This window comes from Varroa destructor, unplaced genomic scaffold, assembly GCF_002443255.2.
Source record: "Varroa destructor unplaced genomic scaffold, Vdes_3.0 BEIS01000006.1, whole genome shotgun sequence".
NCBI lineage: Eukaryota > Metazoa > Arthropoda > Arachnida > Mesostigmata > Varroidae > Varroa > Varroa destructor.
Window position 1 is genome coordinate 2,234,114 of NW_019211459.1, and position 11,170 is coordinate 2,245,283.

Sequence of the window (11,170 nt, forward strand, 5' to 3'; positions counted from 1 at the left end):
TTTGCAGCAAGAACTTTTCCCTCTAAATTCTGAGGGTGCTCTAAATTCTAAGAGGCCTCGTAGGACCTCTTAATGAGTATTTCAATGTTCCGCTTAGAATATCGCAGAACAGGATGATCAGAATGTATTTTAAGCATTAACATCAATATCGTAGTGTATCTGTAACGCCACCTCTATTTAGACGTTCAGAAACGAAAACGGCATGCATCCCATGGGATCACTTCTCCCTTGCCTCCAGTTTATCAGTGATCAGTTTTTCTTTAATTTGCTGAATCCGCTATGATAAAGCTACTCATCAGTCAAGTGATATGCGCGATTTGTGCTGTGTATAATGATCTCTAGTCTCCAACAAAACCTTTAGTTTATACATGTGCGTGCGTGCGTGCGTGCGTGCGTGCCTTCGTGTGCCTGGATAACAGGAAATGTTCCGGCTTGGCTCACCTGGTTAGCGTTGTTGTGTTTGTGGTGGCCAGAACTTCTCTCCTCCTATTTCGAAGGCTTACCGGCGTTGGGGTGTGTTGGTTGTACTCGCAACCTAGGCATGCGAAGGGGGCAGCTAAGCGGCGGCAGTTTCTCTTGCCCCGTGGGGTGGAGGCTCGGAGGGTGAGGGCCATTGGATGACAAGTTTACTTCGATAGCCAGTGTTGGCCCTTTCTCCTGGCGATCCCAGAATACCCATCGCAGACTTCTCAGCAGACGCCGACCAAGTAGAAGGAGGCGGCAATCTGCTCTTTTCCTTCCCTCCGTCGATTATCCTTATTTCGGAGGACAACGCAGCGCACAACGTAATGCAAGGCAGCTCAGCACAAGCACAAAGAGCGTTTTCAGATGCAGTAAACACCTCTGTAGGGACATAATCTTAATTATATCGTACAGCCAGTACGATCGTCTCAGCTGCAGCAGATGATTTTTCCTTTCAAGATATTGCGGTACGGTAGTCGTGCGAGAGTGTCTCTGCGATGCGACGTCGGTGACATTTGACTTAATGTCTCTGTATCTCTGCTGCCAGGATCAGAGAGGTGGATGCCGTCATTCTATAGCGTGACGTTGTCACACATTAAACACTAGAAAAATACTGAGAAAAGGCCAACTGGTTGTCTTCACCAGTGGAACCATTTCTCGCCTTAACGATTGGTTCCGTGTGCAAGATCAATGTGTAAGGTGTTCCATTGTCCATATTGTGTTTAATCGGTCGATTCCACGCCGAGGTTATTTCGCGACTAAGACAACTCCGCTCCTTGGCTAAAAGGCATTTATACAGCTCTAGTCATGTGTTGACTACCCTCGGTGCGAGAACGCGCATCTTTGTAACGTTTTAAGGAACTTTTCGGATCCGTCTAGTTCGCGCTAGCAAGAGCAACGTATCGTTATATCAGAACTGTGTGACAATTGTTTTTTAAAGCGAGTGGAAGGTCTTCTTCGAGTGTACATTGCTTACGACTGAAATGACACGGAGCCAAGTGTGCGTTACACACGGGCGCAGGCTGTGAATGCTGTTCAATTACTAAAGGAGTAGAAGGACAGCGATATTATTGAGATTCATAGTTTTACCGCGTTCGCGCGGGCATTTGGCTAGCCTCCACAACGTTCAGGGTGTTGTGCTCCGTACCGTGTGTGCCTCAGGACAACGATGGTGACTTAGCATCTGCTGGATCATTGTTTTCCAGGAGTGCAAGAAGCCGACAAAGCAGCGGGCTTCTGCTGGACGACTGTGCCGGAGCTCACGAACCAAGCGAGACGCTCCTGTTTCGAACGAGAATCACAGCCGCTGCAGCTGCCAAAAGGGCAATGGTAAGTACTTGCATATTTCCTCTCAATATTTGGATCCTGGTAGTATGTTGTTTCTACGAGTGGAAAGTTAGAGAAGTAAAAACAGCCTTTTGTTGGGTTTTAAGCATTGTAAACGCGTTGTATTAACCAATTACCCTTAACTTGTCCTCTTAGAACAGCTCTATTTACGAGCAACAGGTCATGTGGTATAATATGTGGACCAAGGTTGTAAACACATATTGCCAAGACAAGCGTGGCCGGGCCTCTTTCCATCGTTGTTAGTTCCCATTTTCACGATTGATATGACTTACACTGTGCCTTCTATTTAACATGATAGATAGCGTCAACTGCAATAGCTTCTCCCCTAAAACACAGGGGGTGTCATCAAGAGGACACTCTTAAGTGTTTGTACATTATTGATGCAAAGTTCGTAATACTGGATTTCAGTTGATATTCGAATATATTAATCGGCTGTCTGGAACGAAATGAAGGATTTCTTCTGAATGAGCTTTTGTGTAGGTGGCGCTCAACCAACAAGACCAGACTCAAATGTTCGTCAGGTCTTCATTACCATATCATCGTACGGGACAACTTAGAACGAGGCTAACATGTCCCCTACCAACAACAATACGGCCTACAAAATTGTAAAACTCTCCGACAACGACAACAATAACCACGACAGAAGGAATTGGCGGCAAATAGGAAATCTGCCTCGCAATTTACCGTTGATGTATTCGATGAAGCTATCGATGCATGCGTATGTTATAGGTACATCATTAACCCCGGCCGACCAGACGGACGGCGAATCGTTATGCTACTATTGGCTGCTGTGTATACCTGTATTGAAGATTCTGCATAACCTAATATATAGAGCAGTACGCGGTTTTCATATCGACCCCCATTACTGCGGTAGAACAAACAAAAGACCCACCGTCATCATGGAGACCGCTTCAGTAGCTCCCGTAACAAGGAACAACAAGCCGGACATTCAAATTGTTATTTCTCCAGATCTGTTGCCTTCTCGGTATTTCGTTACGAAGGACAAGAGCCTGCTAGCGTTTTTATACACGTTCGCACGGTATCGACGTAGGCTCGACACCACCATAGCTACCGATCGCATTACGAGCAGCCCGTCACACTTTACTTTTTTTATGCTCCGTACATTCATCTATCTATCTACGTATTTATCTACCTACCTCCCATTGCTTCTGCCGCCTTCTTGCGCCCCCTCTATCTCCACCCTAGCCAGGTTCCTTAATGCCGTATGCTTCCACTTGTCTGAAGCGGCCTTCTTACGCTCCGCTGGTGGAAAGAATCCGGCTTGTTTTAATTCTTCGTTTAGCTTGGTTTCGTCCAGCCGCCTCCTAGCCGCTGCTACAGTCGACCACGCTTTTCATCTCCTAGTACGACAGCACCCCGCAAGCAGCCAGAGCTCGCCCGCTTAGCTTCGGCTCCGTTCGAAATACGCGTCGTTTTACTCAGTTCCTTTGGGATAACATGGAGTTCCCTACTGTCGTTATCGGGAAAGACGTGTGTATACGTAGATGAACAGACACGTGTGTGTTCCTTGGCTCTTGGCTAGTGGCAGCAATCGCTTGCTTGGCGGCAGTTGAAGATTAAGCCAAACCGTCTTCGGTGTTGCATGGCGTAACAAAAACGCAGCCCTTCCACGACTGCGACAATGTAATTGCCCCGGCAGCAAGACCGGCGACAATAGTATCGAAGATAAAAGCAAAGCATAGCAGTAACGGTGTATTGTAATTGCTGACGACAGATCCAATCTAGGCCAATCGCTTAATTATGCTCTATTCGCAATATTGGTGACACAACTATTGCTTGACGGTGCGAGAGCTCAGCTGGATTTAACGTTGTGGTGATGACGATCAATCGGTGCGCGGCTATACACAGTCTCTGAGATCGAAAGTTTTGATGGACTTAGTGTTTTCTTTTTAACTTGCAATGACTTCGTTGCGTCGATGTCCGTAAATGACTGTGACATTCGAAAATCATATTGTGCTTACCTACGTCGTTTGTAGAAATATACGTGTTCAGGGAGAAAAGGGGCATATTGTAGGCGTTACACAATAAAATAGATATTTGTTTATGTCACGTTAACTCTTGGCCGGTCATAGCCTCGGCTGCATAGATCGCTTTGTAAAATCTAACGAAAAACAGGGCGCGTTATGTTTGATGGTGAAGTTTTCCCGTCTAGCGCTGGTAAGCAGCGATGAAGAAACGTTACACGGGTAGAAAATTAAATTAACTAGGTGCAATTGACGCTTAGTGATGAAATAGCTGAAGGGCGGCGATGGCGATGAGTAAATCGTGAATTTATACAATAGAATTACAGAAAATCAAGTAAAGTTATAATATTCTAGTTTCAGAACAAGCGAAAGCTTTGGTTACGCTTAAAGCCATACAGATATGAGGGCCTTTTAGAAACAGCGACACTGGGTTTCACAGTGATTTATGTATTTTTTCCCGCGTGACGCAGCTTAGACGAGTTTCAAACGAATTACATGGGGATGATGCTGTCACGTTGAATTTGGTATAACATTGACGAGAAATCCAATTATTCGAGAAACGTATTGTGAGGTCACCTCGTTGGAGATCCTACTGTCCGAGATCGAAGTTCGACGTCGGCGGTACATAATATGAGTTTAAATCCGGTAGCCTATTCCCTTTCAACCTCAATGCGATACAAATCAGATATTTACAACTTAACAATAACTGGCCGTATTATCTTGTAGTTACATTTGAGGCTAACACACGAACAAGGAACAATCTTCAATTCCTCTTCTTCATTGAATGGTACCATATATATATATATGTATCACTAACCGAATCGTATCTCAAAATATGGCGAAACTATATGAAGCGCTCTTGAATAAGGTGGAGAGATATGTTTATTCGAAATCAGCCTGCTACGGTTATAAGAAAATGATAGTACACGTAGATATCTGGCCGGTAGTTTGGGACACTGGAATGTCGACTAGGCCCTGGCGGACGGCGAAATAATATTCAATGGTCAGAACGACGCAATACTTTAAAAAATAAAGGTTTTTATCGAAAATTAATTTCTCAAGATAAAACAAACACTGGCTTCAAAAACATGTTAATATATCTATTGTTTTTACGATATGATACTTCTATGAATGCAGTCTTCATTATCGGTGTATAACTGTGAATCTACGTATCGATATATTATATAATTATCACCTCCAGGTAGCTGGGGGTTGCCGTTGCGTCGACTTGTTATTGACTTATCTATTTACAATTTTATCATTGTTTTGTTACAAATAAACGATATACATGGGTTTACTACCTTCAACATTACGTCGGAGGAGCTAAGAAATGACCAGAAATTCATTCGAAGTGATTAGCAGTAACATAAGGGTTATCTTTCAGTTTCCAAATTCCGTTTTATAGCGTCGCGTACTCCGCACCGCGTCATGAACGTCAATAGGGCTGAACCAACAAATTTTTGATGACAAATCGCTGCTTTTCAGCTTTCCTCATATGATCATGATTGTCATAACCTGCGTCCACAATCAGCGTCGTCGTTATCGCGCTTCCTATCAGACATAAGGCCGCTGATTAGATTAGTGCTTTTTATATTACTGTTATATTTGCCCAGCAAGTTAACAACGCTTGAAAGAAAACGCCAAAGGTGTGCCATGCGAATCAGGCCTGAGCCAGGACCTCTACAAATACCTTTTCTGACCCCCTGGCAGATGCATTTGTATTCCTGTAATAGTTTATATAGCAGGCGATAACCCCCTTTATATTAGCGTTTGTTATCTTCGCAAATGAAAAACCATCGGCATGTAACTTATCTCGTTCGAGATAGTCTATCTTTAGAAGAAAAAACCATGTAAAGTCTCAGTTTAAATGTTAGCGAAGTAAACCGTAAGGTAATTGTACACCACTACTTCCGTAGGAGGACCTAAAAAACATTCAAATTGTGTAGTGTCGACAAATAACAAATGACCTTGTCTTATCGTGTTAGAGTGTGTTCCTACCGGCTGCTTTGGCGCAACGGAGTAAAGGCATCAGTTTATACGCCTATGAGAAATATAGTACGAGTTCGTACGTGCGTACGGCTGGTGATTGCTAGGTTCATATCCATCTGCTGATCATTAGCGTCGTATTAGCGGCAGCCGCAATGGAGGTAAAAACCGACAATCCACATCTGAGCAGATGGACAGGGTGAAAAGGAACTAATACGCCGCAAGAGGATATAACGTAAGATGCACGCTTGGGCTTTATCAGATCACCAAATGTGAAGTGCAAGGGCAAGCGCAGCAGTAGCAGCAATAGTGTGAAACTGCTAAAAAATACATCGTTGCGAATGGGGTTTTTTCGACCGGCGAGCACCGTTTCGTGCGCCCTTCGTATTAGCAGCGGCTGATAGGAGAGTTAGTCTGGCGCGGCACCAGCCAACGGCAGCCTCATGAACGTAAAAGCAAATTTCGATTCGTCCGGGAGAGGCTTGCTGTAGTTAAAACGAACCTCTAATGACTGGCAATGCACGCCGCCGTCGCTGGAGAAGACCCCTCGGAAGATTCCCCCTAGCTACTTCCCAAGTACTACCGCTGCTTAGTATACTGCAGTAGATAAAGCAATGACAACAGTGGTACCATCATCAGAAGCCGTCAGGCCAGACGCCGTCCTCCCTTGCTTCCCAGGGGATGTTTTGCAGGCGTCGTCAAACACTTTGCCTCTCTTTTACGTCACTTAGTTCTTGCTCTCCGTCTGTCGCTGCTTTGCGCCTTCGCCCCTTTGTTTCTCTCTCTTCATCTTTCTTAGCTGAAGTTAAAACCTCGTACCCACTTCCAAGCCTATGGCCTCTGCGAGCCAAGCCGAGCACTACCAGTCGCCACTTTCACAGTTCCAATCGTTGCTGGCCCAATCTTCTTGGGAAACTTTCTACCCTGGCTACCGCTGCTGCCGGCATCAGTCTGGCTTCTGCCTTTGTTCTTTTGGCCCTGACTACCACCGCGTTGCTGCTGCTGCTTCGTCCTATGTGCAAAAACTCACCAACAGATGGGGAGCTGGTCGGCTGCTCTACCCAGTGATGGTAGACGGGCGGAGGCCGAACGCCGGGGACATGCAACGGGACCCGTTCGATAAAATTCCTCGAAAGTTCATCACCGTTTAGGTCCCGTTTTCTGCTTGCTCAACATCTCAAGCGGTCATTTTCTCTGTTGTCGGTCTGTACACTGTGTCGATTCCGCTTTCGTTAGTAAGCGGGAACGAAGAAGAAAAATCGACGGGAGCGAGTAGCGACGATGCAGTATGTCGGCCAGGGCACAACGAAGGCCAAGCTTGTATCAGAAGCACAGCAAACGCTTCGTAGGGCAGTAGCAGCAATGATAAAAGCACCAGCAGCGGATCGCCATTCGAAGGACTGTCAGGCGTTTTGGGACTGCGTTCGTTTACTCTCGGATGTTTTCAGCTGGGCCTGCAGCGAACGCTAGAAAGTTAGGTTTGCAGCATCAACGTTTTATCTGCTAATGTGCATTCGCGCACGCACTGCCAGAAGCTATGGCAATCTATCAGAACACTGAACAACTACCCTTTAAGAAATACCGTCTTATTAAAGGTGCTAACATTAATTAGGCGATCTTTGTAGTACTTGATTTCTTATGATGCACATGTTAACGATAGCGTCTGGCGTGTCTACGAAATATTACATTGGCATGTGTTGATCCCCTCGTAAAATCGATTTCGCTAGCGGTCTAGCATTATTAATGACTGAAACGCTTTTATCTTTAAAACATTCGTCAAAGGTGCCCATGGAGATGGTTTATACGAAAACCATCTTTCCGAAAACGCATTCACTTCCTCGGCCTAAAAAATAGAAACACCCCGATCCTTTCATGAACTTTTTACAAAAAGAAGGACACGATATTTGAAACATTCATGTCAGACCTAATCAGTATTGAATAAGACCTTGTACCAACCGCCACGATGGTCGCGAACGAAACTGGTTTTGTTTACCCTCGGAGATTGTGGAATATTATGTATGCATTGTAAAGGCTTTCGAGATCAAATAGAAAATTACAGTGGATCTTATAATGTGCGATGTTTGCCTCGATCAAAAGGGTCACGGGACAGATATGTGTATACATATAGCGATTACGCTGTCGGTGTTGCTTGTGCTATTCGTTGCAAGGAGAAGCTTTCCTAGAGAACGGCCCCGCTATTGAAAACCTTCAATTGCTCAAGGGTAAAGACCCTACGTCGATTCAGCATCGCCAAACGATTATGCCCAGGGACGCCGACTCTATACTCCAAAAAGACGTCGGCTTCTACCCTGCGTGCTCTCGTGTCGACGACAATTACCACCATTTATAGAACTGAGAAATAGTTCAACACCGGAACAGAAAATCTGCCGATGCTAGGCGGGAAACGAGGGCGGGCTAGCTAGTGCGAGGGAAAAAAGATCGTCCCGCACCAATGGCGGTTAGACACATACAGAACAACTGTGAAGGAACATAATTTTGGTCGAAGAGGAACACAAACCTAATTGACTGGAGTGCGAGAGGGGCGCCTCTAATATTACGCGAGCATCAACGGCACCGAAAGTAGCTGAGCAGTTACAGAGAAAGCAGTACGCGCGATGTCTATGGCTAGGTGTATCGTGACCACTACGTATTTTGTTTGATAAAAACGCCAGCGGATCAAGGTTTTTGTGTTTACGTATGTGAAGCGCTTTTAGACACCAGCAAAGAAAAGCACATAGGCGTCGTGTTTTTTAGATTAAAACGACGCATATTGTATCTACATACGCATCTAAATTTATCTAGAGTCCTGCAAAATCATTTTCTGAACAAGAATGGGTAAGGGAATACACTGAAGATGATACCAATGAACACATTGGGACGAAGCTGAAGTAGATGCGGCGAAGGCTAGTGTTAGAAGTTGTGTCGCTAAGAATTAACGGTTGTCACCTAAGTCGACTGAGGTTAAAGGAACTGCATTATTATTACTAAATTTGTCACTCCCTCAATATTGAAAACCGGCGACAAATTTTCCCTGGTTTGTACTACACCTTATTACTAACGTCACGCTATACGCTCGCCAAGTCTACTCGTTAGTCTATTATATGCCTTCAAACCTTTGAGACTGCCATTATGGGCCTATTCGAAAAGAATTTGTGTGTTAGTACAACCTTGAATGTTCGAACCCAGCATGTCCCCATCAATCCAGAAACGTATGTGAGCTTCCTATAGACATAAGTATAGTAGCGATTTATAGAAGTACAAGTTACGGTATGGAAGAGCAGTATCTCTTGGCTAAAAATCTCGTGACGACGTGCACTCAGCTATCCTCTTATCGATAGTGTGCTTATAACATAGTATTATAGAAATATAATTAGCCTATTCTCTATTATGGTACCCCTGTTTTAAGTGTGTCATTTAGTAAGGTCCGTTTTATATAAATCTTGCTTATCTCGTGGACTCTCAAATTGGCAAGAAACTTTCTTCTTACCTTGTATATATACAGAGATATCTGATGCTGATTGGACTTTTCTGCCGTGGTGTTGTAATCGACATGACTTTCTCTTTGTGAGCGGAAAGGCTCTCTCTGTATAATGCAATACTCGTACTAGACTTAAAGAAGATACACATGCGCATGATTATTGAACTGCCTAGAAAACGAGCGAAACAAATATAGCGAGCGGCGCGCAGGGATTTCCTTGACCAAAAGAATGGCCGTCGCACAGCGCAGCGCCTATTTTGTCACTCGTCGGCTCTTTTCTCTATCTACATGTCTCCCTATGTCGTATGTTTCAATATCGTCATTCCGTATGTTTCTACTTAAGCCGATTGAACATAATCATGTGGTGCAGTATTACGTGCATGCATACATGAACATGTTCAGGCTCTAGCCGTAGATCGGATTCAATCGGATAATGATGGCCCCCTTGAGCTGCCTTCCTATTTTTCCGTTCCCGTTCCGTCGTCGACGTCGCTTACGTTGAATACGTAAGCATGCATGCATGTCGTTAAGTAAGGTTCCAACGTTCAGACTATTTGGTCTGTTCGTCAGAGTTGGCTCGAGATTAAATTAACACACGTGTAATACTATATAATGGTTATTTTCTTTAAAATAACATTATTATTAGAATTAGTTTTCGCACGCTTCAGTAATGTCCTAAAGCGGCCTGTGATATACATTTGTGCTGACCATAAAAGCAGTACCAGTAGGACGAAACACATCGCGTCGAGTAAAGCGACGCCTATGCCGACGACCTTGGCAGTGACCTTCGACTCGACACGAACGTTGTATATTTTGATCGTGCGTCAGTCCGTACCGAAAGTAAGCTTACTAACGCCGCGTAGTACGATCCCTTGTTTTTTGTGATGTCGATAATGACGACAATTGTTATCACTAGCATGAACACTGCCTGACTGTTCGCCCCTGTTTCCGATAAGAAAAAAATAAGGCTACGAACTATACAGGGAGAATTACCACGATCCCGCCGATGATGTTCAGCGACTGTTGCGTATTACTTGCCGAGTGGCTCAACTGCAAAAAGCGTGAGCGCGTCGTAGCGATAGTGATAATGGCGGCTAGCGTCGGCAACAGCGACGTTCTTCTGCTTGCTTACTGTCAATGTCATCGACCAGATCACGGATACCGCCTCGATGAGAGCGTCACATGTCAGTCCGTCTCAGCCGGTCTAGTGAAGAAAGCTTTTAAGGCATCTATAGACATTCTGCTAGCTTTGTTTTACCTGCGAAACGATTCAGTATATGTAGTATTTATTCGAAACGCAGCTGTTGCTAAACGATCTACGATTCCTCTTGATTTATGCTATTACAAAAAGCCCACGCTTTTTTAAATCATTCGATTCTGATTTCCAGCTTGAACTGAAATCATAGTAATCCTTCTGCTGTTGAAACGTAGCATTCCTACTGCCATTACAAAAGCTAGGAAGTTCAATTTCTATTCTGAACGGACCTTCTTTATTATATCAGATGTACTATTAAATTTTCACATAATAGGAGTATAGTCGGGCGCCACTAGGTCAGCCAATGAGAAGAATCGAACTCGGGCTTTGTTGTGGATAACCAGGTCCACTGAGCGGAGGGACAGCAACGATGCCGGGTGTAAAAAATCATTGGAGAAGAAATTCGCTGTTAGATGTAGGTGCTGGGTTAGCAAGGAACGCGTACTGTAGGAACAGCCGTTCCTATAGAAATAGATCACTCCTGCTGTGTGGCGCCCAGAGGAGAAGGTTTGCTCTAGCCGTCTGCTAATATGACAGGCCGGTCCGGTTCGGTGACATCTGCTGGTGTAGGCCTAGCTTCGAACCCAACGCTGCGCGCTGCCGCATAATGCCATACTGTATTGTTTAGATGTTTCGACCTTGACCATTCTGCCTGTG

General features: G+C 44.7%; 1 protein-coding gene across 1 annotated transcript in view; it reads left to right on the top strand.

The window, feature by feature from the left end:
* The window catches only part of LOC111253064 (uncharacterized), a 108,127-nt gene that overhangs the window by 2,580 nt on the left and 94,377 nt on the right, over positions 1–11,170 (top strand). Inside the window, exon 3 of the mRNA XM_022811938.2 lies at positions 1,668–1,791. Within this exon, the coding sequence (XP_022667673.2) occupies positions 1,668–1,791 (124 nt within the window). The remainder of the gene's footprint in view (positions 1–1,667; positions 1,792–11,170) is intronic.